The sequence below is a fragment of the Rhea americana genome, unplaced genomic scaffold (assembly GCF_003343005.1).
Source record: "Rhea americana isolate MKP2758 unplaced genomic scaffold, rheAme1 scaffold_41, whole genome shotgun sequence".
NCBI classification, from domain to species: domain Eukaryota; kingdom Metazoa; phylum Chordata; class Aves; order Rheiformes; family Rheidae; genus Rhea; species Rhea americana.
The window spans coordinates 1,194,475-1,222,046 of record NW_028186546.1 but is presented as its reverse complement, the minus strand read 5'-3'; the positions used below and the strand labels follow the sequence as shown (position 1 = coordinate 1,222,046).

Here is a 27,572-nt window from a genome sequence, read left to right as displayed (position 1 = left end):
GCAAAACAATCCTACTGACACTACAAAGAAAACATAAACACTAAAGTCACACTGATAAAGCAAAGTTCTAGCAGTTATTTATCCCCCTCATCATGACAGCCCAAGCTATCTGGGTTTTAAATCAGATCATTTACCAGTATTTGACAGTACTCAAGATTGATGTTTGTTTTCAAAGAGGCTTGAAAATGTGGGCATTTTTTGGTTCTTCCAAGAGTACCCATCTAAAAACTATTTCCTCTGGAAAGACCTGCACATTGTTACTTCTGTTTGCCAAAAGCTCAGGCTCCAAGAACGCATCACCTGGACACCCGCATTTATTAGTTCACTCAATCTGAAGATGTCATTTTCCATTCAAGGACTTTGTTAATCCTTTGGCATCTAGCTAAAAGCACATATTTTAAATCATCATACCTTTGCATTCCCTGTCTTATGACACGTATCCAACTGTTTGCTGTCATTTGTCGTCTTTCTTTACTGAAGATCAGACATACATTCACCATCTCCACCCCAAATCCTGTCTCCCAACAGGGTCTACACATAGAYCCTGACAAAAGCTATTAGTGATCTCATCATGAATCTGACTCAAAAGCTAGAAAACACTGACCAAGATGCTTAGAAATCACATACTGATTTACATCTGTCTGTCGTGCAACATACTGGACCTGGCATGAGTTACCTCTCCCACATCCAAGACTGAAAGGCAAGTGCTTGGCGTTACCTTCTTTGGTGGCCACCCTGATGCACAGCCTTCTCAACAGCCCCACAAGAGTTGGCTGGTGGAATAGGAGGGTCATGATTCCAAGGTCACACAGCGCTGCTTTGCTTGCTCAGAAAGTTGAGATCTCTCCAGCAATTGATCTGTGTCAAATACATTAACCATAGCCAGAAGGGCAYGTTCTTAGGAAGACTGACTGCTCCCTTTCATTAAATATCAATTAAAGATTAAGAGGTTTTCAGCAAAAACTGAAAATTTCATTCTTGATACATGGGTTAAAACTGTAGGTGACTATATTATGATGAAGTAATAATCTGATATTTTGTGCTAATACACCAAGTCTTCAGTGGTTTGAATCTGGTTTGGTTTCAGCATATTCTTCTCTCATTAAAGTTGGTCCTTTCCACCATGTAGAAAACACCTAATCACTGGTGCACATGCTGGCAAGACTCTGCACCATTCTCTGGGTAAGCAACTGGCAAAAATATTCTGTGCTAATCCATCATATTTGCTTTTCATTTTACATTCCCCTTTCCTCCTTTCTGCTGTTTTGAAAGTTCATTATCTTCAGAGCTCCATCTTAACACTTTACCTGTGATCTGTAGTGTGCAAAGGGAGAGCACTGAATTCAAAGACAGCTTGTTTCACAGTACTTCAAATAAGAAAACTGACCATAGTACAAGCACAACTAAACAAACTGAAATATAAAGACAGCAGAAGTTAGATTCATCCAGAAATATAATATAATGTCTGGGAGCACAGAAAAAACAGAAGATTAGCTACAAAACAGTGAAATGACTAACAACTATTGATTAGGCAAGAGGAAACTTTCATTACATGCTGTACATTAAAATTAAATGCAAAATTTACATGTTGGAGCATCAAGACAGAATGATAGTTTCAAAAGCTATGGGAAGAAAGCAAAAAAACTCAAATAAAGCAACATATGAACAAAAACAGTAACTGAGCAGCTTCAAAATAGGGAAAAAGTGACCATATCTCAAATGAGAAAAAGCAGCACTGAAGCAAAGAACAAGTAGATGGTCAAGACATCACAGGTAACACTGATTGCACAAAACACTTTTGATATTTTGAAAGAATCTGGCCTATTCATATATCTATGCAAAATATATACACAAATCCATATGTATATATGTACACATAGGCACTACTTCACATATGTATATGCAATCATTAACACAACTGCACTTTGACAAATCTCAGCATCTGACTCTGTGCAAGTGGAACATTGCAGTTGTGCAAAACCACACTTTCATATTTGATTGTTGAGCAGTAATGGTAGAAAGAGTCAAAGTAATTCCCAAATAGCTTAGACCCAGATGCAGTTTCATCAGCATCACTACAAGACCCCAACCCCTGAACATTTCCAACTCCTTTGTAGGAATTAAGTACTCATCCAAAGCTGTGGATTTTATCAGTCTAAATTAAACCAGTTTCCAACCCTTCCATTACTCAGTCTGAAGAGATGGCCACACCTCTCCTGACATCAGTGGCTTAACCACAAAGCCATTCCATCTGGAATACCAATTTGGGAATACTGGACACACAGGAAACTGAATTCAAAGGCCAGAACAGTACTGTCATTCTGTAAAAGAAGGGTCAGCTGCTGTCCTTACACATCAATAGTGTTACAGGAAAAAAAAGAGGGATTTGGTGCATAAAAAAAGGGATTCYCTCCACCCCTCAAACAAGGGAATATGTGACAACTCTAGGAATGCATGCTCCAACCTATGGACATGCTGATCTTTGGGGTTTCCAGTTTTGGAATGTAGAAAGTAACATTTCCATAAAGCTTGCTTGCCTCAAAGCTCTGAAGAGCACTGGCCTCCAAGTCCAAGGCTGTTTTGGTCTGACACTTCAACGCTCCATTGGTCTTTAGTATTTGTGCATTACCAATGCCATATTAGAGCAGAAAGTGGTGAAAGAAAGAACTGCAGATAGATTGTTCTACGCTTCAGCAAAGCCACCCTGTCCTTTCAACTCCAAAAGAGTCATCTTCATGGTTTTGTGTGCGGCGGATCCAATTCAATGCTCTGCATCCATAGCATCTAAGTACTTGGCTTCAATGATCCTAGGGAGTAAGTTATACCTAAGATTGAACCAAAGAGACAGCATTAGTGCCTGGTTATTACTGTGTAACATTTTGCTTSATCTTAGCCTCTCAGATGAATTTGTTCAAGGCMATAGATGCAGATTCACCCAGTTGGAGCAAAGGCGAGGAGAACAATGAAAACCCACTAATTCTGCAAGCAAATACAGCATTTATGGAAGTAGCAGTACAGAGCTCCTTCTGCAGCAAACCTCTCCATGTCTGTCAGGGAGGAAAGAGATTGTTTTTCCTCCCACAGCAGAGAATTGCTTTCCAAGGGCACTCTATTACAAGGTGGTCTGGAAGGAAGTACCAAAAACGTATATTCTCATTTGACCCACAGCTGTGCTCCTGCTTTGTACAGGGCATGTAGATAYCTGCCTCCCTGCCTGTTCCCAGTTTGCATGTGGATGAGTTACTTGGACAAGAATCACCATTTATAAGCAATTTCTGATTTCTTCAATACTCCCCCTGCAGTTCCCCCCCCCAGAAAAAAACCTTACCTAACACAGCTTTGCACTCATTATGACACTGCCAACACCAGGCATTCAGAGTTCACAGGAGAAACTCTCCTCCAAAGTTAAGAGGCTGCCTCAAAGGCCATGATACACAGGTTATTTGACTTACAGGCTCTCAGTCCTTCAGGTGCCCAATTCTCCCCACAAGGGCATTTTAATAAGCACCCCAAGAGCTCTGCAGCCTTTTGAGAAGTAGAAATGCATCAGCAAGACTTGTTCACAGCAAAAGGCTAAGCAGGCTGTAACATTCAGCCCTCCAGCTGCTGGCAAAGCTCCATCTCTACCTGGTGTGTCTGGCTTTCATTGGATTATAAAGACAGCAATTCTTATTTTTGTTTTGCAAGAATACCCTCATGACATAATGTATTTGAGTGAGAAAAAGCACTACAGCTGTATGCTATTAAATCCTATTGCATACTTATAGTTTGACACTTCATTTGCATAACAAGGAAGTTCTTCAGCTGTTGAAACAGGACAGAGCATTAGAAAGCCAGTTTAAGACTTGGAAGAGCCTTTTCAATACTGGAAAAAGGCATCTCAAACAGCACTTAGTACTGAGAAACACCAGAATTTCCTCAAATTGATCTGTGATGAAACAAAATTATTAGAGAACCATAGGAAGAACTTGAAAAGAATTTTCCCCACTTCTTTGAACACTAAAAATACTCCTTGGAGCAGGGATTAGATAGTAACCAAAAACTAGCCATTCCAAAGCTCTGAATCAAAAGCAGGAATTGGGCATAGCTGTAGAGATCACATTTCCTCCTAACAGGCCACTCTACTGAAATATGAAGTAGTCTTTGAAATCCAGCATCTTTTATGTTGATGTTACACCAGTGGAAAAAGATGGTGCCTCATTTCATCTCTTCTACTCTGCTTAGCCTATCAAAAGTGCCAAACCTTTATTGAAGAGTCATTAACTACAGTACTTTACATCATGGTGCTACCTTCTCAGCTGAAGCCCACAAACACTACCCAAGGGCAGCAGAAGTCAGAATGAAGGGAAGCTGAATGCATATTTTTGTACTGTGCCAGGTACACACATCATGACCTCCCTGAAGTAGCAGGGCTGATTATCCAGACAGCAGAAAAGCTTGCTCAGGAAAGAAGCGTAACTTAAAGAGCTGATACAACCTTTCGTGTTAAAATGTGTGTATAATAATATATACATATGGCACCACTGAATAGTCTAGTTCTCTGTTATTACATTCATGTACTGAATGTAATAACAGGCTAAGTCAGTGTTGAGTGCTGTGCCAACCAAGCTTGGCTTGTTGGACTGCTCTGTTTGGAGATCTGCAGTTCCCACAGGAGTCAGTCATCCACCACCGCACACAATCCAAGTGTTTGCCAGCCATTTAACCACTTGTCCAAAGTGATGCCTACGTGAAGGGTGGGTGAGTGACTGCTACCATAGACCAAACTGAGTATTCCAGTTTCAAGATTGTTTATGGCTTGCAAAGCATCTTGGGTATGCTTTTTTTTTTTTTTAAAAAAAAGATGCTTCTAGCCTTCTGTGCTTGAAAAAACAAACCACCACACAAAACCCCACCACTCACAAAACAAAGATACTCAGCTGAATCCTGCTACCTGGAATACTAACTCCATTACTCTTACATAAAAATTCACCCTTCAAATACCTCAGCAAAAAAGGAAGTCAATCCCACAGCCAGACCATGAGCTCCCCCATCCTCACATTAAACACATCCCACAGCAGCAGGCCAATTCTCCCTGCCAGCTCCCCTGGAAATCCTCATGCTTGCTGCTGCTGCCTAGCTCAGATTTTCTACAAGCTTTGGCTGAGCAAGCAATTTCTTGTCTCTCAGAAAAGCAAAACAGTAAAGGAGTACCAAAAACAGTATAGATACTTGGGCTAAGTCGTATTGCTAATGAATATTTAGTCAACTGTTTTTTTCAGATACTCATCTGCAAAACCCAGACCAATTAGCTCTAACCTGATCCAGTTGGAAGCCATTGTAGTTTTGACATGTGCTTTTGCTTCAGAAAGAGGTAGACCCATCTTTACCACTCAAGAAAAACTTYACAATACCTGCCTTTGAAGATTATCACAATAGCCCTGAACTTTCGTTCAGATCACACTGAAAGACTGAGATTGCAAGTTCAAAGACAACCAGATACTGCTGGACACTATACTGGCCTAAAAATAACCAAAGGGACTGGAGACAGATCTGCTCTTTCCAAGATCTTATTATGGCTTCTCATTATATCTAAAGAATGGATAGCATGAATGATTTAACCGGAGAATGATGGGCAGTCATTGTTTAATGAACACTCAGGAACAAACTAATGTGATTTCTCAGTGACTCTCTCCCAACACTGCAAGATAYTGCAGGATCCTCCCAGTTTGAGGGAGGATATATTTTAAGACTAAGTGTGGCCAATTCCATCTGACTGTGATCATTAGCTATGGTACTCAGCAGTGCATGAGTTCTGCAAGGTCACTACATCCCAATACATTCCCATACAAGACAGCAATCCCTTGCTTACTCTCACACAGCATGAAATGCCTAGTTCTGCTTTGAGTACGGATCCTAGAAAGCCATTTCGCAAATCAAAAAGGAATACCRTCAAACACCTAGAGAGGAGGCTCAGACTGCAGCTTCCCAGGAAGAACAAACATCTCTGAAGCACTACAGCAGGATATCTATTCACCTTTCCACTAGCTGGAAGAGAGCAGTATCTGCCAGCTCATATCCCTTTGCAGAGCCCAGCATAGCAGAGATCACAGACTCTCCCCAGTGCCTCCTCAAGCCAGACCAGCTGATGAAGAGCTGAGAAGTCCAGTGAAGGTCATCACCCACTCCCAGAATACAGTTACTCAGAAAACTACCATATATCCTTCTGGGACTGCTCAGACTTTTTGAAGTCCAACCCTGAAGACAAAAAGCAGGGGACACCAGCAAAATGTAGCCAGGCTTTGTCATGAAGAGCTTCATACCTGATTGGGATCATTCCTATCATAATGAGTGGGAAGATCATCTTCATATAGGGCAGTGGTGACATGCCAAACCCACAGAGGATGAGGAGCTGCAGGACCTGCAAGCCTGTGAAATAGTGAATCTTCCTCTGGGGCACTCTGCGGATGTAATGTGTCGGAGGATAAGCAGTCTGAGAAGGAAAGAGTTACACATTAGACACAGAGCAACTTGGACTTGAGACTGCAGAATACAGTGCAGGCTTTTGAATGTAAGAGTTAAGGATGTTGGATTTACACACACTTTTTGCATTACACTCTGTGCATCAACATCAGTTCTTGTTACATTCAGTCACCAAACACAGGGTTGATAGGGTTAAAGCAAGTGCCTTAAACCATRGCACTGGCAGCAACAACACACAGATGATGACTGGGCATTAGAAACCTAGAGGAAGAAAACASCCACTCCACACAGCTAAGATTGCCTTGGGAGTGTCTGGAGTGCAAGAAAATGYCTTGATAAATACAGTAATGAGATTCCCCTGAGTAGGATTATCAGAGCTTTGCAGCAACACATAAAGTGCCTGTAGGGGGGTGGTGGTAAGCAGATGTGTTGGGTGTTGAGACTACTAGATGGTTTCTCTACCCTGAAACTCAACTTCTCATTATTTCATAGCCTTCTGACCTCTGCCGATCAGACCCAACACTCGCACTCATGGTCYGCTGTCCTGCCTGAACCCTTACAGGGAACCGGATTCAGGAGATAATAGGAGAYGCTGTACTCAAGATTGCTTATACTCATATACTCTCACTTACTTGAAAAAAAGAGGGGGGAAAATGATATTAGTAGGCTGAATATTGCTTGTGGTTTAAACTGACAGTTACTTGCTCATGTCTGAGCACAGGCTTTGACTCATTGTCTATACATCAACGAATAGTATGAGCGACTGTCTACTGGCACTGATATAGACTCAACGGATTTCAGACTATGCCATGACTCATTAAAGGGTTTCCAGAAAGGGGAGAGACCCATATTTGAGAATATTTAATTTTTCAAACTGAAGCTTGGAAAATTCCAATCATAATTTCTATTAAAACCAAAAGTAATATTCCACATACACCAGTAACTATTCATTCTTCATCCAAAAATTGACATGACAAATGTAATCTTTCCTTAGATTTCACAGTTCTAACCACTGGGATGTAATATTAGAGATCAAGAAAGATTAGCAGAGGTGCAGAGCCAAATATTGGGCTTATTAAGCCCTTGACCCTTGTTACATAACAGAAGGTGAGCTGGAGATTCATTACTGCTCTCAGATACTGCCTGAACTGCAAACTAATACCTTCTCTCCACTTGTAACAGACTGCTCAAAAGYAGATCTTGCAGATTTGTTTTCATCCCACATCAGAAGGGTTTCAATAATGCAAGTCATTGTTTTGACTAAAGAACTATCATGTGGAATTTGACAAGTCAAAAATGGAACTGGAAGACAAAGAAATGACCTGTTCTGAAGCTTTGTTTGGGAAAAAAAAATCACTATTTGCTGACATTATTATTTTTAATAAGGTGCATGTGCTCTGCAGCTGACAAATCACAGTGGGTTTTTAAGACTTAGAAATCCCTACACTCAGCAGGCAACAGTTATTTTAAAAAGGCATTATCTGAATGTTTGCTTGGTTTGTATTCTACACAGTTTAGGGGATGTCTTCATTGGAGGAAGCTATTCTTGCTCACTCGTCTTTGCCTGCTGCAGAAAGGGGCTCCAGAGTTCTTGTGAGTAGACTAAGAATTATCTGAGACAYTGCTCTGAACAAGAAAACCCTAAAGCTTTCAAGGCAGTAAAATGCAGGAAACAATCTGTGCAGAATGAGAAAAGCAGCAGTGTTTCTATGAACAGTTCAGCCACCACCTTTTGAATCCAATAATCATACCAACTCTGGTTGTTAATATTGYATCACTCATTTGTCTGCTTTAATGACAGATTTTTCTTGCTCATGTCTCAGGGGCAAGCCAAGCTAAACCAGAGACATCAAGTTTCACTTCCTGTCTGCACAGAAAAGGGAAAGTGATACATAAGGTRCAGGTAGCAGGTGAAAATCAATCTCCTAGGAATGTGACTTCAGGGGTAATCCAGTTCGCAGCACTGCTAGCTCCCAGCATTAGCTCCTTGTTGGACTTAGGGCACCTCAACCTAGGTACCTGTTCTTTCAGCAGGAGAGCCACCCTCTCAAAGAGCTGGTTCCCATCTATGGAAGTCAGCGCGATGTATAAGAAAAGGCCGTAGAGGACTGGCTTCGGGATCCACTGAAGAGGGAAAGGGAGGAGCAAGAACGAGAGGCCAACCAAGAAGTTAGCCACGAGGCTTGTCAGTCGGGTCTCCTTCACACTCACAATCCTGGAGACATAGAGGAGAGAAATAAGGTGAGGTTAATAATCACGGACTACTTAATTCCGAGGCCATCCAGGGCACATGCCACCCATAAAGGAAAGCTCATCTCTCCTGCACTGAGATCAGCATTTCCGGCCCTGTGCTGACACTGAGAAGCCAGAGCTCTTGGACCCAGGCCAGACAACACTTAATCCACAACTCAAACAGAGCAGCTGGAAATATGCCAAATTCCCCCCCTCTATTTTCTCCAAAGCTGCACAGATCCTATTCTGAACTATATTACCCTATAAAACTGATTCAGTTCAGCACACTGAAGAGGAGAAAAAARAAGGAGCAAGAATCCTCTTTCTGAGCATTAATTCTTCCCTTGATTTACCCAGTGCATATGCAATTGGCTTTTATCCAGAAAAGCTCAGTAACTTCCACAGGAACTAAAGAACCTCTTGTTTGAGAGAGGAAAAAAGTCACACTCTTGACAAAGTCAGCATTTTTGATGTATGCAAGGATCTCCCTGTTTATATGGGGGGAATGCCAAGATCACTATGCAGGGAGTTAGAAGTTTAATTCTGCTGTGGATTATAGCAGTTGTGCTGCAAATTGCTTATTACCATGCAAAACATGTAATTAATTAATGCAAATTTTCCAGAGTTGACAGACCACATTCTTTTTTTCCACCTCCAGGGTTTTAAAAAGAGACACACTGACAGGAAATCAAGAAATCACGTAGCAACTTTCAGAGTCTGCTTTGGAGGTGCAGGAGGAGATGATTGTTGTTTTCTTTTTTTAATTTCAATTAAACTTGTGAGCATCTCATTCTAGTTTGAGGAAACTACTAGAAACAAGAGGAAAGAAAAACCTCTCAAGGCTACCACAAACAGAAAAAGAGGCATTCTTGTATATAACTGAGAAAATAAATCCACCAACTCAGTGGRTAATCTCTAGCGAGTAAATCCCCCTAATATCAATAGAAATAAGCTTGTTTGCAGACTGCTTTAGTAACATCTAGTGGTCTCACTCTCTGGATATGAAACCTCATATTCCAAATTAACCCTCAAGATACCCAGTTTTAAGACCCAACAGAATGTATTTTCTTTTATGTATGCAGTGCTGGGACTTTGTAATCCCTTCTGCCCTAAAGATGACTGAAAAACTTAATATTGCAAGAATTTAATGCAAGCAGCTGGCAGAGTACTGCTTCGGTTAGGTTGAACTTCAAATCTCTCATATTTGTACATTAACAGACGTAATGAAGTTGTGGGGAGACAGAGGAAGAAGTCTTCCACGCCRCCTCTATTCAGAGAGAAAGTATAACAGGCTGAAGACTTTCAAGATTTGGGTAACATGGTAGAACACTAGCAGTCACAAGACCTAAGCAATAGCAGTCAAACATTGCAAATGGAGTGCAAAGTRTTGAGGACAACATTTAAATTCCTTGGTCAGTAATGAAGAGTGTACTCATTACCCAGCATTACCAAAATGCATAGAAGAGACACTGAGGGTATTAACCTCTAAGTAACCCCCACCCCCTCCACCCMCAGGTAGATTTAAATAGCAGAAACCACAGCCTTTCTACTTCCAAACAGGCTTTGCCCGGATCCGATGTCCAGAGGTTCCTGCCAATCCCTGGAGAACATGGGGGAGAGACGAGCAGTTCTTTCCATTGTGTTATCTGCAGACTATTCTTGTCAGCTCTGGAAGCATTAGAACTTCAGTTAGATGGATATAACGTGGCATCATTTTCACAGCCTCCAAGCTTGGATCAGTGCAGAACAGAGGTCTCAGACGACAGAGCCAAGCAAGCTTAAAGCACAAATGCTAGGCTAATTCAGACTTATCCAATAGCCTTAGAAGGAAGARTCCAGTCACTTCAGTTAGCAGAACCACCAGGCTTTTGACTTTTAGAGCCTCTCAAATGACACAGTAAACAGAAGGGAAAGGAAGCACTGATTAATTTAGCCCTGCCCAGGTACTGCAAGCATTCCCCTAGCTTTGTCATTGTGCAAGCTACAGATGAAGCATTTGAGGCAAAAATCAAAGCCTTTTCTGGGGAAGCTCATGATTTGCAAGCACCAGTCTAAGCGATCACAAGTCCGCTAAGTTACTCAACAAGTGATGCAAAAATTAGGATCAAAATTAGGTATGAAATCATCACATTTCAATCAGATACAAGTGTGCAGGAATGGGACAACTCAGAGCAGCAGATCTTTGGTAATGGATTTTGGAATGTTTTTTTTTTTTTCGCCTGTGACCTCCTAGGGACAGAGGAAACACAGGAGAGTTTTTGATCGCATACAAGTATGACAACTGCTGCTTCCACTCCTGCTAATGCTACTTATTTGAAGCGTCCTGAAACTTCTCACCAGGATGTTATTACAATTGCTCATAATTCACCAAACTAATTTTTGAGGTGAATTTCACAGGCTAGCCTCCATTCTCAGACTGGTCTTCTAATTTGCCCCTTGCCTTAAGATATTTTAGCAAGTTTACTGTTAGAAGAGGGAATGACAGGGTCTGCCACTGTTCTTATTTCAAGGGTAAAGACATAAAGGGAAGTCATKTTAAGTCAATAGAAGAAATCTGGAAATTCAAACATGTTCAAGAACCTGGTTTGGCCCTTGAGGAAATAGCTCCATAAAGCTTGTGCACTAATGGAAATGAAATAATTATGGGAGACTGAAGAGCCTAAGCCAGGCTCATTTCCCCCAGAAGCTTTTAAATACAGATAGCATGGGATTAGCCATTCCCTACTTCATATGTATGCCTGATGACAGCCTACATAGGGATCCCAAGGTCGGCCCACACTGAACTCAAGTGGRTAGTCTACAAGGGAGACTAACATTTTGCTTTTGTTGTGATAGAACTTTATTCTTGTTTATATCATTGTGCTCACTGAGCGCTTTAAGTGCCAGAAACCGARCCAGTACTGACAGAACTCTTGATTTTCTAACTGTGCTTCAGTTTTCAGCAAAGCTGGCTAAGAAAAAAAAACACATTGCACAGAGGCTCCTGTTTATAGTTCAGAGAACAAGCAGCTTGCATTTCAAAGGGAGCTCAAATAATGAGGGGAGTACCGACTCCTTTGCTCCCCCCCACACCAACCAGTTCTGAACACTCATCTATGTACCTGCTTGCCTTCAGCAAAGCACAAGCACTCCCATAAGGGAACTCCACCTAGCACAGTTAAACAGGGCATCTCTCCATCCTTTGAGGATAATCAACAGAGGCAAGTCTATGTTAACAAGGGCCAAAAAGACTTCCCATGCCATTTTTGACCATTTGGGTGAAGCAGCAGACAGTAAGAACAGAAGAAAAGCCTTCATAAAGGCAGGGAACTGTGCTTTGTCAGTGAGAAGTAATCAGAGTGCAGAATAGAGACAGCGGGTGACAAGGTGGGAGATGCCACCAGATACTTAAAAAACAACTAAGAATGGAAGATGTCACAGGGAGGCTTGACACATGGCTATCAAAGGGTAAATTCTCTATCTCAAAGAGAAAAGACATCTCAGCAAATCTCAGATTTCATAAGCAATGACAGGGATTAAAATCCTACAGAGTTTTTACAACTCTAAAGATTTTTTTTTGAGGCAGCATAGAGCATTTATTCAAGGCAGAGATACAGTTATGGAAGGACTTTAATACCAACAAACACTAATGGGAATATCAGCACAAGGGGCTGATCTCCCAGGAAAAGGCTGCAAAAGCACTGCAAGAAACAGCAGGGCTCAGTTGTTCCTAGATGTGATGGGTGAAGCTTGTCCATTGCTGACAACAAGCAGCCATGCCAGGCTGGACTGTGTCAGTAGGCAGAGAGAACAGTATAAAAACAAGAYTGAAATTAAAAAGCAGATCAGCTCTATTCCCCCAAAGTAAATGACCACTTAGTCTCATTTTTGATAAGTGACAACTCTGAAAATGGAAACAAAGTCAAGATAATTAAAACTAATGGAATGCAAGGGGAAGTTACCACTTCTGAGGTAAAAGCACTGAAGTGTAATGTACTGAGATCAAATAGACCAGACAATCTCTATTCTGGAGGAGTTTTCATGAGAAATGAGACTTTTTTAAAAAAGAAATAGGTCTCTGATAAAAGACAGTACTGGACCGCTCTGAGAACAGCAAAAACCTGTTCTTAAAGAGAAAAGCAGGATCTGAGTGTGGTTGTGTGTGATCTGTGGTTTCAGACACTTTTGAAAGATGCCATGGATGCTCTGAAATAAAGCTGCATTTTTTCTGCCCTTTGTAATAACCACCAGGCAGGTTTCAGGCAATGAATCAGATGGGATGTTTTCTGGCAAGAACATCTGGAAAGATCTGGTGAGAATCTAGCCAAAACATCTCCTTAGCCTTCCACAGGGAGAAACCTAACAAAAGGTCCTTAGCCAACRCTCTTCCAGAAGGCAAGTTGCACCAGAAGGGGCCAACTGTCCCCCAGAGTGCCGCCGTTCACTGACCACAAAAAACTTGTGGCTCTTTTAAAACAGGTGCCTTAGTAAGAGGGATGAAGCTGGGTCACAGGCTAAGCTGTGCTAGCTGAGGTGCTTTTGAGTGCATCTTCCCTTCCTCCTTCATGCTGTGGGTCTTTGCAAGGAGACAGGCTTCTCGACCACATATCCCACTGTATCCAAAGGGCTAGGAAACAGCAAATCAAACCCAGGACAGGGCTAGACAGCTTTGTGGTTATAGGACATCCCCTCCACTCCAGCTATAGCTGTATTGGCAGGCTCAGCTCAACTGCTGCAAGCTGGATTAGAGGCTAATTCCTGTAACATGAAATTTAAGCCCATCTCAACCACACACCAGGAAAAAAGGAACTCAATGCTACATCCATCTTTACTCTGCTGTGGAYATGTCACCTCTTACTTACGTCTCATAGATGTGTCCATTTTCTACCCTCTCCTCCACGTATGCCAGAGCACGGACATGCATTGGGGAATGAGGGAAGGCAGCGTGAATCCACGGCAGACCGAAGATAGACAGCCCAGTGTTGATCAGCGCAACAAGCAGGAGGTCCCAGTGATAGGCTGTTCCCTTCACCAACCTGAAACAGAGTTGGTTAACAGAAGTTTTTTAGCATTTTTAATAGTAACAGAGCCACCTTTGCTGAAACTGTGCTTGAATGCTAAATACATTCCACATGCAGCGTGATTTCACATGCTTTATAGTCTATATTATGTGAAAGTGACAGGTAGTGAAACTTGRTAGTTACTCTGGGAGAAGACTAACTCCTCAAAAGAACAATCCTGAGCAGAAAGGCAAGCCACAACCTATGAAAATTTCATCAGTATTTTGCTGCTACAGTTATTGCAGTGTCCACTCACAAACATATCTGCTGTCAGAGTCCACAAAGGCARTAGCTAGAGATCTGGGCATGGGTTGCAGAAGTACAGACACTGAAGTTTCCCMGCCTTCTTGCTTTTAATCCTTATATCCATGCTTCCCCACAAGCAGACCCAGAAGTAGCTGAACCCATGTTCTYACAGAGTAACCCACCACAACTATGTAAGTGTTACTGCACAGTAAGAAAATAGAACATGAATTCATTAATCTTCATCTTCTCTTTGATGGTCAACCAAGGAGACACGCTCCTAACTTTGGCGGACACAAGGTAGCTTCCCACTTTGCTAGGGGAGATGGAACTTAGCAGCCTTCAAAGACTTGGCCATTTCTCATTCACTGTGTAAGGAGTATTAGACAGCAGCTGCTAACACTTCAGTGCATCTAGCTTAACCTTACCATTTTTGCAAAGCCTCTATCCTTCGTGAACAYGCCCAGTTGATACCAACTGCTCAGATGCTTTGAGTAAAGTTTAGAAAAGCCCTAGTGAGAGTTGAGTTTAACTCTCAAACTTTGATAGCCAAGCTAGAGTTCTACAATCTTGTTCCTGCCCCTAGACATCAGAGCACAGAAGGCCACTGAGCTCACCCTGATGCAACAGCCACAGGGCTCACAGATCTGTGAACTGATCATCAGGCATAGTCAACTAGAAAGGCAGCTCGGGCAGATTTACATGGGTTAATCCCATCCAAGCAGGCTAAACTTAGTACCTATGAGCCATCTGAGATGACCTAGGACATTAGTTACATGAGGCTAGAAGATATGGGCCTAGGACACAAAGGATCTTATGAGATATCCTGGGTATCTCAAGGGCAAAACTTGGGCAACAGACATCTTGGGTGGAATTCAAATTTAGAACAAGAGGACTTACCTCACAGGAAGCATCTGCCTCTACTGACAGAAGAGGCGATAGGGTGACTAGATTATAGAGATGTCTTCATTGCAACATCTCTGAAGCTGAAAGATGCTGGCAGGAAGGGTGAGACTTAGCATGGTTGTAGACATGCTTCCTGCGTTGGCTCATGCTTTGAAAGCACAGCCCAAGCTCACATGTTGTCTTCTCAGGGCAAAAGCATCTCCAGCATCCCCAGAGGATTCCCTTATTGTGTGATTGCCCTGTCTACCCTTTTTGGAGGGCTTTACACATAAAGGCCATGCATCTAGTACTAGCATCATTTTAGTTCCCCTGGGATATATTGTTTGGTCTCAGCACTCTTGCAGCACTGACCATGTGTGGAATATAACTGCTCTGAGCAGCGGATGGGATCTGAGCTTGTCTAGCTCAACAYACAGAACAAGAGCTCCATTCTGCCTTATGTTGGATTATATCCACACTGCCCAATCAACTCAATGTTTCCTTTGACTATCCCATATGCTTTGCATTGATTACTCTTCAGCAAAGCATATGAGTGTACCTTGAGCAAGAATTATCTTTTCCTCAGTTATTSTCTAGAAAGAAATCATTACATTTGGTAGAACACTAATAAGCATGCTTTCCATTTGGCTTAGATAGCGAATGTATAACTACATTGCATATGGCCCACAACATTTGCATACCATGATGGTACCATAAACAGAAGATGTCAGGTCCTAGYTTTTCTTCTCTACAAAACTATGCTCTGATACCTGATCAAGCACAAGCTCAGCCCCATTTACAGCATTATGAAAAATTATGAAGAATATATTATGAACTGTTATGGAGAATATTACAAAAACTACAAAGAACATTTTATATTCCARTGGGATACTAGTGGAAAAACAAAAGTTTTAAAAAAACCCATGTAAGGAAAGAGATGACCCGTTTAGATTAGATTATGCAGCATTTTGCTTAAAGGGAATAGTCAAGATAAGAAAATTCAAGTGGTCAAAGAAAACCAAAGTAGTATAACCAAATTTTGAGCTTGTCTTCTCTCCCCCAACTCAATGCAACTTCAGTTACAATAATGAGAATGTTAATGTATGCTTATGCAAGGAGAACCCTCCCACACATTACATTAAGAAAAAATCCTGAGATATGGTAGTTCCCCTGAAAAAAAGTCATATACATTCATTCTTGATACCATATCTGATGGCAGCTGGTACAAAAACTTCAAAGGGAATATTTTAATGCCATAACATCTTGGCTCAAGTTTGCACATAAATCAAGCCTATCAGATAAAAGCAAAAATAYATTAGACACACTGTTGTACTCTGCTCCCATCTTCCAGATTAGACACAAACAGCTCCAAACACTTCTTTTCTGATGTTCAAGTGCAACACATGATCCTATGACATCAGTATGGGTGACTGACTTAACAYGAAATTCTCTGTACTCCAAGAGCAACATAAGCAACTGCATCAGTCAAACTCTAAACAGCTGGAGGTACATGCATACAAAATATCTATGTAATATTCCCACAGGGGGCTGAGGTGATCCGGTCATTGCTGTTCTGTATTTTTGACTTATTGCCACACTACCAGCCTTTGGACATGATAGGGAGTTAAACAAGAGTTGCTTTTATCTGCCTCAAGAGAAGTTCCGAGGAACAGACACTGACTATCTTTTCCGATCCAAACTAGCTGCGGACAATGTTATCAGCCTGAAGGGGATTTATTGGAGGAAAAGTGGGGGAAACATGGTAGAACAATAACAAAAAGAATTCTCATATCAGCTAAGTTGTCATTGACTCGCACTGAATCAGTCAACTCATGTGTTGTATTTTGAATCTATGAATTTTTTCCTGTAAAAGCAGCACACACAAATTCAGCTGCAGATTATTCCCAGTAGCATGCAGCAGAAGACTAAGCACAGCAGGACCTGGAATAAGATAGCATTTTGGAGAGACCAAACCCAGGCACCTCCTGTAGACTAATATAGTCATATTTGACTACTGCTTTTCAGTCAACTGGATTTCAGCAGTAAAAATGRAAAACAAAGACCCATAGTAGTTCCCACTGAGCAATGCAGAGGTGCAAACATCGCCTCATCTGGATTACCCATTTGGAATGGGTATCCCATTTGGATTACTAAAAACACCAGCAACAGTGGTGCTGGGAACATGCTCAAGACTTGCCCTCAGTAGAGGGAGAGGTGTGCCAAAAGCATTACCTGTTCTCTGGAGCATTTGTGAGCGAGGCCACAATGTTCTGCTCTATGAAGAACAGCATCGAGAGGAGGAATCCCAGCCCCATGGCGCTCATCACCGACCCGATGGAGAGGGACCGGACCGGGGCCAGCACGAACAAGCTCTCAGACGGGTTGTAGTTAAATTTGGACACTGGAAAGAGGAGGGGAATGATGTTAAGCTGTACCTTCTTATCCAACTATCAGCATGGAGTTGAGTCATGTTTTCCCATGCCATGAACTGAGGAACCAACACAGCAAACAAGACATGATGTTCTCCAGCCCACAGGAGTCAGAAGGCCACGGAAAATAGGCCCATCCAGCTTTTAGGTTACTCTGCTCTCTTAAGCCTTGGATATCACCCTGATTTGACAGATCATGCCTARTTCTAGTGAAGTGTTGTGCATATTTGAGGAAAAAAGGAAGCTCATTTCCCACAAATAAGGTATTTTTGGATTAGAAACTCTTAATTCTAACCAAATATAGGCTCCTCCTGCTCAGTTAATTTACTCATGGAGGATTTTCAAAGCTTGCCCATATCCAAAAGCTGTGCAAGGCACTTCAGTATAAATGCGCCCCTTTCCGCCACTGGAAGAAATCCATCACTAGGGACAAATTGCACATGGCCAAGCATCATTTTGCAATCCAACTGGATGGAATGACCATCAGAAAAAAGTAATTTCTTTTGTTTCCATACGTTTCCTCACATCACCCACTCACGTCATCACAGGACAATGCAATTCCTGTCCCCATTATCACTTCCTGATATGGAAAAGTTGATCTATTTGGCCAATGAATAGTGTATCATTTTTAGATTTCCTCGTGCAACTTAGAACTGCCCAGATGCTCTGAACCATTTCGCCTAAATTAGGAAAACGTAAACTSAGGACAAAGAGGACAGACTGGGATCATCAACCCTACGTCTGTACAACTGGCAAAGCTTCCTGCCTAATTACCCTGCCCTTTGTTCTTTGCCAGAAACTGTTGATCCCCTTCATTTTAAGAAACATATTTTAGATAACATTCAAGACAGGCTCGAACAATTTTTCTAGAGGAAAATCACACACACACTTTAGTCCCATTTGATTAGGGTTTTGAATGATTTAAATCTAATAAGCAAGGAAACCAGGGTCTTTTTTTAAAAAAAATACAAAAAAAGGAACACAGCATTTTAAAAATTACACAGAAGAGCCAAGATTTTAAATTAAAAAACACTGCCAAGAAGTTCTCTTTTTCATATGACTTAAGAACCTTCCCCCAGAATTTCAGAAAACAACAAGATAACTTACTTTCTATTTCCTTGAAGATATAGGAGCCCACAACAGAGAAAGTCAAAACTGAAATCGGTAAGGCACAGTCAGACAGAATTTCACGGACTCTTGCGTGCAAATATGGGCTGCAATTTGAAAACAAAGAAATCCTCATCAACATCACACTGATGGCACAACTGCTCAAACTAGATAGTGTTAACACTAACAAATGAGTATTCAGTCCAATGTTGCCATTCTAGAGAGATGCTGGGAGCGAAGAATTAGCCTTTAATTCAGCCTCGAGTTCTTGGGAAGCTAGTCTTTGAAGGTTGATGAAAATAAGCAAAACTCAAAAAAAAAAAACCCAAGAAACTAAGATGCAGGCTAGAAAAAAAAAAAAAGAGTCCTCCAGCACCAGTGTATTTGTGCCTAATTTCCACTTTTGCTCAACTGCTTTTTCAAGCATTTCAAGTGAAGAGTTTTAAAGACAACAGGAGTAAGACCCACATTAGAGTTGGGYGTATAGTTTGACTGTACTCTTGGGAGTTTTCTTCCTAGTAAACCTTCCAACATTAGTGTTGATTTTGCCCTTGTCCCCTCCCATCCCCCCAAAATGAATCAATGCCTAATTCAAGAAAGTTACAAGAGTTTGTGTGAAAAGTGTGGTTCACTCAAAGCTTTCTCAGAAAAGAATTGTGACACCGTATCCAATACAGAGGGGCATCTTCCAGTGACTGGACATTTTGTTCTGCTATTAACAATATGCACCATACCATCAGGTGCCCAGTCAAGTTCATCTCTGGCTTTGGCTTCCATTTCAGCTAATGGAAGAATTCCACCTGACCGCTAGTGGTTCAAACCCTAATTTTGGACCCCAGTGCAATTTTTCATGAGTCATATGAAATAATCAGTATTCTGAACTCTAAGACTAAAGCAACTCACCTTTTCTTAAACTGATAGAGCGTATGACCAAGCCAAAGGGTACCCAACATCAACATGAGACTAAGGACGGCAGTTTCACGTCCATAATGCACATCATGAGTGCCTGTTTGATTCTCTAGGGACATGGATCTGCTCACTGATGAATTCATCAAGAAGGTGGTATTGATGCCGAGGCTTGGAATAGCATCAATTCGTGCTTTTTCCAAGTAACTCTCTCCTGTGCGCCCATGGTAGTAATATTTCTTAAAAACTGTACAAACAACCAACAGGCAAGCATTAGGATAGGTTTGTGACAATCAAAACAACTAAAATAATGTGGTTCGTTCTTGCTTGATCATGCAGTATTAATGTTCAGCTTTACCATGTTTATAGCTCTGCCCCTCAAACCAGTGAATACTCAGGAGAGCTGTTTTTCTTAAAGTCAGTGCTTTACAAATTTATTTTTCAGTTACTTCAACAGGTAAAAATTGCACTGATTTTAAGCACTAGTTTTGAACTGCACAGGCTTACAGTGCTCACTATTTATATGACTTAGTCCAGCACTGGAATTACTGCTCTGAAATACAAATTCAAGTAAAACTCATTCTTTCTGTAGCCTGCTAAATAAGTCACATCAGGATTTCTGAAAATAACAGGTAAGCTGCCCCAGACCTTAAGTGGACTATWTATATAAAGACAACTTAGTGTTTATGACATGCAAAACCTGGCAGAACATTTAAGTTTTTACTGCAAATAGTTACATAGCGTAATTAACCTGTAAAAGGTTAACTTTTGCCAAGATTGTCCTCTTTAGACAATAGTTCAGGAATCTGAAACTTAGACTGCAGTGCTCCTGGTTAACACCCCCACACCTCCATCCAGCTTCTAAAACCCCAATCCCCTCACCTTTTTCATCAGCAACTACAGGGAAAACAGGCAGAACAAAGTCTAAACATTCTTGCAAAGCACAACTGATGCTTGCAGCCATCTTTGATGTGGCAGAACCAGAGTTTGGGTTACTACTCCTGATGTAAAATATCCTATGTTTAGCCCCACGGCTTAAGAGTAAAAGCCCTTCTCGTGGCCCCTGCGTACCATCCATTTTTTAAAGGAGTCTAGACATTCGACAAAGGGATAGAGTCGATGGGGCATTAAGGTCACAAGAGAAGAGACCTGTTATTTCACATTCAATACCTCTGTATATAAATTCAAACATCATTGAGGAACATTCATGGTTAAAGCTCTACCTTTTCCATCTGCTCTGAGGCAGCTAGAAACAAGGAGATAATTGCATTTTTAATCATGAGAAAGCTTCCTCCAGTGAGGAACTATCCCATTATCAACTCCGTTAGCACCATGTGTATTCTATATCGCGTGACACAGGCAAGGTCATGCTGTTATTTCCTCCCTTCATCCTCACAGCTGTGTCCAACCAAGCAGTACACCCACGCCTCGTTTGCAGAAAGGTAAGCTGAGGCACAGGCACTGCTGCGAGCAGCACACCAGCATAAAACAGGTTGTTTGAGGATTGGCAATTTCCTGCTCTGAACATTAAAGGACACTTTTGTCATAACAAAAAACAACAGTAGTGGGGGTATTTCCTGAGGATTAACAGCTGGCCAGGACTGAAAACCTGTTCAGTCTCAGCTGCTCTTAAGTATTACTAAATCCAAAGACATGCATAATTACTGAGCATATGATAAACCGACAGCACACTGCTGTCCAGCTATACAGGATATGTTTTCATGCCTTTTTATTCACTTGAAACCAAATCTAAGTACAGTTTTGATTCTTTTGGGGGTTCTAAACCCCCCACTTTAAGCAGTGCAGCCAAGGGATTTAGGATCGAGCACCTCTTCGGTGCATTGCATTTAGGCCTGACCTCAGCTACCTACATTACATTTCAGTCTACAACTCAGCTCACACCGCTTAAACTAGGTAGGTTGTTCCACTCAGTCCAGGTCTGGGGAAACCTTTCCAACTTAGTTACCATTTTAGTTACTGCAACGAGAACATGACAAGATGGCTAGGAAGGACCTTTGTCCCACACCAAGGAGTTTCTATAAAAATATTAAATTCCTGCAAATTATTTTCTTAATAACTAAGCTAAGTGAATCTTATTGCCCAAATTCAAAGAGCACTGCAAAGCAGGTGGTAMTCTCCCCGAGACACAGCTATCCTCAAGCAGAGCGTGCGTTCAAGTTCCCTCCAACAATATTAGCTTGTGTTGTTTGCTTCAGCCAGTTCATAGCTGTTTCCTGGAGAGTGCAGATGTCAAGATCAAACAAACACAGCTTAGGTGGCTGGGCTGCAAGCCGAAAGCAGTGTCACTGGGACAGTGAGAATGAACACGTCYAAATTCTTTTATGGTATCGCATCGCTCCCCCCTTCTTTCCTGCACGTGTACAGGTACCTTGCAGATCAATGCYGTGAACAATCTGAGGAAAACTCAGCTGAGAGCAGCATGTCCCTAGCACTGCTAAGGAGGCCTGAACCTCACTGTCAGCTGGCTAGCTAWCAGGATGCCATCTGACCACATGGAGAAGGTAAACTTTCTCCTCCTATAACTGCTCAAACCAAGTTTTGAGTGGGAAGAAGAGATAGCAGCAGCAAGTATTACCTCCTGCTACAAAATGAGACCAGGAGAAAAGTTGGGAGCACTGCTTGGGGCCATGGAGAAACCAGTCATGAAAGGCTGGATTGCATGGCTAGGTTGCTTGGCTCCCAGTCCTTCAGCCCTGTCTGCTCTGACAGTGTCACTGGACTTCTCTGCTTGAATGTGAGCACCGAAAGGGTTTCGAAGTCCTACTTCTGTCATTCTGGGCTCCTCCAGCATTTTGCTGCTGAAGCTCTACCACACTTGCTGCCCACCAATGCCTGCTCAGGCAGTGTACCCAAGCGATCAGTGCTCCTGTGGAAGTCAGAAGGTGCACAGYCAGCAAGCGAGGCAGGATATTATCAGAGGAAAAACTGTTCCYAAATGTTAAGGGCAAGTCCCTTGGCAAAAATGGTTCAAAGAACAAAGTTCTGTCCCCATCTCTACCATGGAACTCACATGACACTGGRCAAATTATTTGGGATAAACCCTGAGCCTGCCAGCATCTTCACCCTACTGTGTCTGAAGCCCAATTTGACCTGGCCTCTCAATTGTTATGTTGAACAGTCACAGATGCAGCTCAAGTCAACAAGAACTGGCAAACAACTATTACCACTGTTCCCTATAAACTCATCTCTATCCAAGTACAAGGGAGAATTACACTAACTACTTCTAGGCTCTTCCATCCCAACTACAACACTCAAAATATTACTTAAACACTCCTGAAAGTCTGGCAGCCAAGATCAACAGATGCTTTGTACCTCTAACTCGCATCCCCAGGCCATACTACAGGAAGGCATCTCTCCGCCTCACAAAAGCRCTGTGACCTTTTGTAACTTTTAGAGCCCTTGAATGTTTTGGTGAGCAACACCTTAGTGCCCCAGGGAAATGGTTCAGTGCATCCAGAACAGGGTACTAATAGCACATACCAAGTAAACAGAGCTACATATTGAGCACTGAGAAGGCAAAATATTGCAGAACAGTTTATCCTTCTCTATCTGGGAAAGGTATTTGAAAAACACAGGTGTTCTGCAGGGAAAAAACTGATTACACAATCAAAGCATATACCCAAGAAGCCAATTAAGGATGCTCAATAAAGTCAGGAAACATTTCACTTAACTGCTTTGCAGTATTAAACCTCTTTAAAGGTGGTGTCTTTACAAAGCACTGACAAGAGCCAATTCCAATGATCAGGAAAATGAAGATTTTGCTCAGCATGGTTAGGTGCGTCACGAAGGATTCCAGGCGATAGCCCAGACAGTGGCTTCCGGACAACTAGTCATAAAACAAGGAATGTAGACTTGACCCATTCCTTGTCAGGACGAGCAGAAAGACTGCCATCTGCATGACATTTCTGCTAGTGGTTTTTATCCTCAAAAATACCTCCTGCAATCGYTGATCAGGAAGCTGCCACAAATTAGTGCATTAAACCTCAATTATTCTCAAAGGTGTAGATCTAGAAGTTGAGCCACAAACTCGGACCAAGAGTTGGAAATGGCAGAATTGCTTTAGGGCCATGCTGGCAGGCCTCACCATTCTTACACTGCCTTACAGGAGAAGCCTCTGAGCTTAAAAAAATTGGGTAGTCTCAACCCATCCTCAGCTCCCCTTTGCATATGGCCACAGATTTAATAATCTGATGAGAAGAGGTCTGACATGCAGGCACCACATTAAATCAGACTGCATTTTTGGTCAAGAACCTAGGTGGCTCAGCAGGACAGATTAGTATCAGGGAAAGACTTTCATAGCACCATTAATACGRGTTGTCCATTTGGTAAGTTAAGACCTTAACTAACAAAAATTAGAGCTCATAGGACTTATACATATCCAAGTAAACTGCTGGCACAAGGCTTCTTCAGTCTCATGCACTTCGACCTTTTTCTGAAGACTGAATGAATATGAAACAAGCAGGCATCACWAGTATTTTCAGCCTCACATTTCCCTTTAACAACTAAGTTAAGCAGAGATCTGAACAGAAGAACACTATTGCAAGACTTACCTTTAGCAATGCCTTTGATGGCATCAAACACAAAGGTAATGGATATAAAGAGTGCAATTATTTCTTCTGTTGACCTGTGGAAAAATCCCATGAATTAATATAGCTATTAGCAGAATCTGCATTCAACTCCATTCTAAGGAAATCAGCATATTCATGCATTGACATGAAAATACACAATTCTAGCCAGACTCCAACTTGGGAAAAAACCCGGTGAATCTTTTAAAGCTTCTTTCAAGCTAGAACAATAAGCTGAAATATTAGCCTCAGCTCGTAAAATACATTTTTGTAGCAAGTTTATAATTAAGGAGCTTGTTGGAATGTATAATTTTTCCATTTTCTGAATAATCTGATCAAAACATGACTTCTTGAAAATAGCTACCTTTTAAAGAGCTTCATCAGAAGACTGAAATTAAAGAGGGAGTACACCACAAGGAAAAAGCTGTTCCACAGTCCAATCCAGGCATAGAAAGCACTAAAATCCAAGTGGTAGTCATCACAAATTCCTCGGATGACTGCAAAAAAGAATGAAACATTCATGTCAGATTAAGTTTTTGTCATTGCCATCAAATAGATACGAATCTCAGAATGGTAAAAAGAGCCATTTCAAGACTGAGCCCTGCTGCATCATCCTATTCAATGGATATAAGCAAATTAGAGTCAGGAATCATCCTGAGCACTAAATAATGCTTGCAAAGGAGTAATGCTGGTCAGATCCCACACATTCTCCTCATGCCTATGTGCACGGAAAAGACACTAGACCAATCCAAACAAATTTTTCTACAACCTCTAGAGACAGAGTGACCAGCACTTGGAAAACATTCTCTCACGCTGTTCAAAGTGTCTCTTCTAGAGAGTAAGGCCATCAAATCAGCTCCTGAAAGTTACCATACTGGACCCTACTGGTATTTCACTGTGCTGTTGATCAAGGGTTTTCTTATTTACTTTTGCACTACACAGTCATTGTATTGCTGGGTAAGAGCTCGTGTCTCAAAGCTCCCAAACTAGCCAGAGATCATCTGACTTTTTCTGGAGATACTAATTGAAGTTTTCCTTCATAGCTCTGGCTCAAAATTCAGCTTGCAACCACAGCTGGAAATCCACCTATCACATCTACCACTCAGTAAAGAATCCTTGTTTCAAGACTCTTATCCTCAAGGTGACTAAATACARACACACGAGAAAACCAGATGAAAAGTTTCCTCCCTGAAGCAGAAGAAATGCTTACTCTCATGGAATTGTTTTTCTGTACAAGACGATTCCATTAGATACCAATGTTCTTTAAGTCTGCATCAGATTCCTCCCTTCTCCCTCAGCACCAGAAGCAGCCCAGATTTTTTTAAACAAAAGCAACTAAAGCTGTCACAGGATTGTATAGTTCTTGTACAAAGTCTCATCCCACTAATTACAATCACACCAACCCCCAACATACATACTTAGTAAACTTACCATTAATGTAGAGTGCTAAAGGAGCTGTAGTTAGGAGTACAACTAAAGGCTGCCCTGAAAACAGCGCATAAAGCAGCCCTCCAATACACTGGCCAACTATTGTCTTCTGCACATCTACAATTGGAAAGGATGGTAAGCACAGTTTTTAAGCAATATCACTGACCAAGAAACATTGTACTCATGGGGCATGACAGCCACCCGCTAATGACTTATAGCAACAAAGGTGAGACATTCCAAGAATAAGTAATGATCCTTTCCCAGCAAACTTGCGCCAATAGTTTAGGATGCAGTCAAGATCTGCAGATGTTAAACTTTAAAAGTAACTTTTTAAAACTACAAAGCCTTAAGCCAGCTTCATGGAGACCTTCAGGACAAAATTTCAACTAAGAGSCCTATGAACTGTAATAACAGCTTAAATGGCTTCAGTGCCACAGCCGGGACAGCACAAGRCATCATGCACCATATCAACTGCTTGGATATTGGCAATCAAATTCAGATCAAAGGCAGAGCAGCCACCAGGAAAAAATTGCAGGCAATGCCTGCACAGCTATAAAATGCAGAATTATTAAAAAATAGTATACCTCTATCTTTCAGTCTGATAATACTATGAAAAGTATGTCTAGTTTTCCAACTCATCTAAAAAAGTCAACAATATACTAGTGAGAAAGGCCTTTGGTGATATTTACTTCAAAAAAAAAAAAAAAAAAAAACTAAACTATCAAAGTTTTATGTGACCAGAGATCTAACCAAACTGAATACATGAGATCCTAAAACAGATGCACAAAATGCATAAACTTACCAATAGCTCCTCTGGTGTTTTCATCATTAAGTGACCCAAATGCAATAGATGGAAGGAGGCAGGCAAAATACAGAAAAATCATGGTTGTGATATATTTTCCTATAGCCTTGTTGTTTCCGATAACACCTAGCATAAACCAAAACAAAAGCAGTGTTAGTACTGCACACCTCTCTAGCATTAAAACACTACTCAGCTGCCACATCTGCCATTAGTTCTTTCAATGCTAAAAGGCAGAAATGTAAATTCAGTCTATGCTTTCATGTAAAAGAATGCTTGGATACATGGTCTATAAGCAGCATATACATGAACAGCATTGATGCAGCAGCTAGGAAGTTCTCTAGGCAGGGAAAATTATTAATACACAAAGCATCTTGCCACATATCTCCCTCYAGGAAACATTGACAGATATTCTTGGCAAGGAGAGAAGTGATTCAGGAAAAGAAAGTGAACTGGAGATAAAGTAAGAACTGCTAAAAACCTARAGGTAGAATAATTTTTATCTGAGGGATATAGGGGGAGGGGAAGGGAAAGTCTTTAACATACAGGTAATTTTGAACATTTGCTTTTGCAYAACCACTTTTGTTCATCTGAAACCAGAACTGAAAGCATAAACATGCCACCAGACTGTTTCAACAGATGTTTCTGGCATCATCAAGACAGGAAATACTGGAAATCTTTTGTTAGGMTTTGCCAACCCCCAAAATTTGGAAGATGATCAAAGCAGAGGCCCTAAGTTTAGGATTTATAAACATTCCCCCCCCATTCACCTTTCTAATACCATCTTCATAGGTATTTTGTGCTATGCCCCTAACTAGCTTTGTGATGCTTGCTTGTCTTTTCAACTCATGATGCTCTGGGCAGGAAAACATGAAGTATTTCATTCTTCCCCTGGGCAGAAATCTGAGGTTATAGGCTTGAATCAATAACGTGCTATGCTGAGCCAATTAGTGCTAGCAGACTTACAACAACAAATAGCACAGGAGGTCAGGAATGCATACATTAGTTTTGCTTTAAAAATGTCCTTTTGAAAAAATGGCTTTTCTTTTCCATCCACTCACCCTCTTTCACCTCCATCAAAAAAGGCCAAAACAAAAAGTACCCGGAAAGGGAATTAAAGTATCATAACATCAATTTAAGGGCCTCTGAAGTAGTTTCCCTTCTCTTTCCTGTTTTCAGGCTGATATCCATCCTCAGTGAGCTCATATCACATTGCAAAAAAGATGCAAGATGATACTGCCCAAGATGAACGAGTAGTTTCACTGAACAGCCTCCGTGGAATATAGAGCAGACAAACCTCCTTTTCAAAAACCCTTGTAACAGCCTTTGCTCTACCTGTGCTGCCATGCTTGATGGTGCCCTCTCCATGGGGGCTCTTGGGCAGATGTGGTGTTGCTCAGTTCCTTTTTCTGGAAGTCAACCCAACAGTCAACTTCCATGCAACATCCGACCCTAC

The 27,572-nt window shown here is 41.5% G+C and overlaps 1 protein-coding gene across 1 annotated transcript in view; it reads right to left on the bottom strand.

The window, feature by feature from the left end:
* Nucleotides 1–1,527: 1,527 nt before the first annotated feature.
* SLC4A11 (solute carrier family 4 member 11) overlaps nucleotides 1,528–27,572 on the bottom strand; it is a 66,043-nt gene continuing 39,998 nt past the window's right edge. The window contains exons 8-18 of the mRNA XM_085314600.1: nucleotides 26,120–26,245; nucleotides 25,321–25,434; nucleotides 24,254–24,386; nucleotides 23,875–23,948; nucleotides 19,301–19,550; nucleotides 18,398–18,504; nucleotides 17,094–17,262; nucleotides 13,536–13,709; nucleotides 8,482–8,677; nucleotides 6,303–6,472; nucleotides 1,528–2,825 (exon numbers count right to left, since the gene is read on the bottom strand). Coding sequence (XP_085170726.1) covers nucleotides 2,762–2,825; nucleotides 6,303–6,472; nucleotides 8,482–8,677; nucleotides 13,536–13,709; nucleotides 17,094–17,262; nucleotides 18,398–18,504; nucleotides 19,301–19,550; nucleotides 23,875–23,948; nucleotides 24,254–24,386; nucleotides 25,321–25,434; nucleotides 26,120–26,245 — 1,577 coding nt within the window. The 3' untranslated portion in view covers nucleotides 1,528–2,761. The remainder of the gene's footprint in view (nucleotides 2,826–6,302; nucleotides 6,473–8,481; nucleotides 8,678–13,535; nucleotides 13,710–17,093; nucleotides 17,263–18,397; nucleotides 18,505–19,300; nucleotides 19,551–23,874; nucleotides 23,949–24,253; nucleotides 24,387–25,320; nucleotides 25,435–26,119; nucleotides 26,246–27,572) is intronic.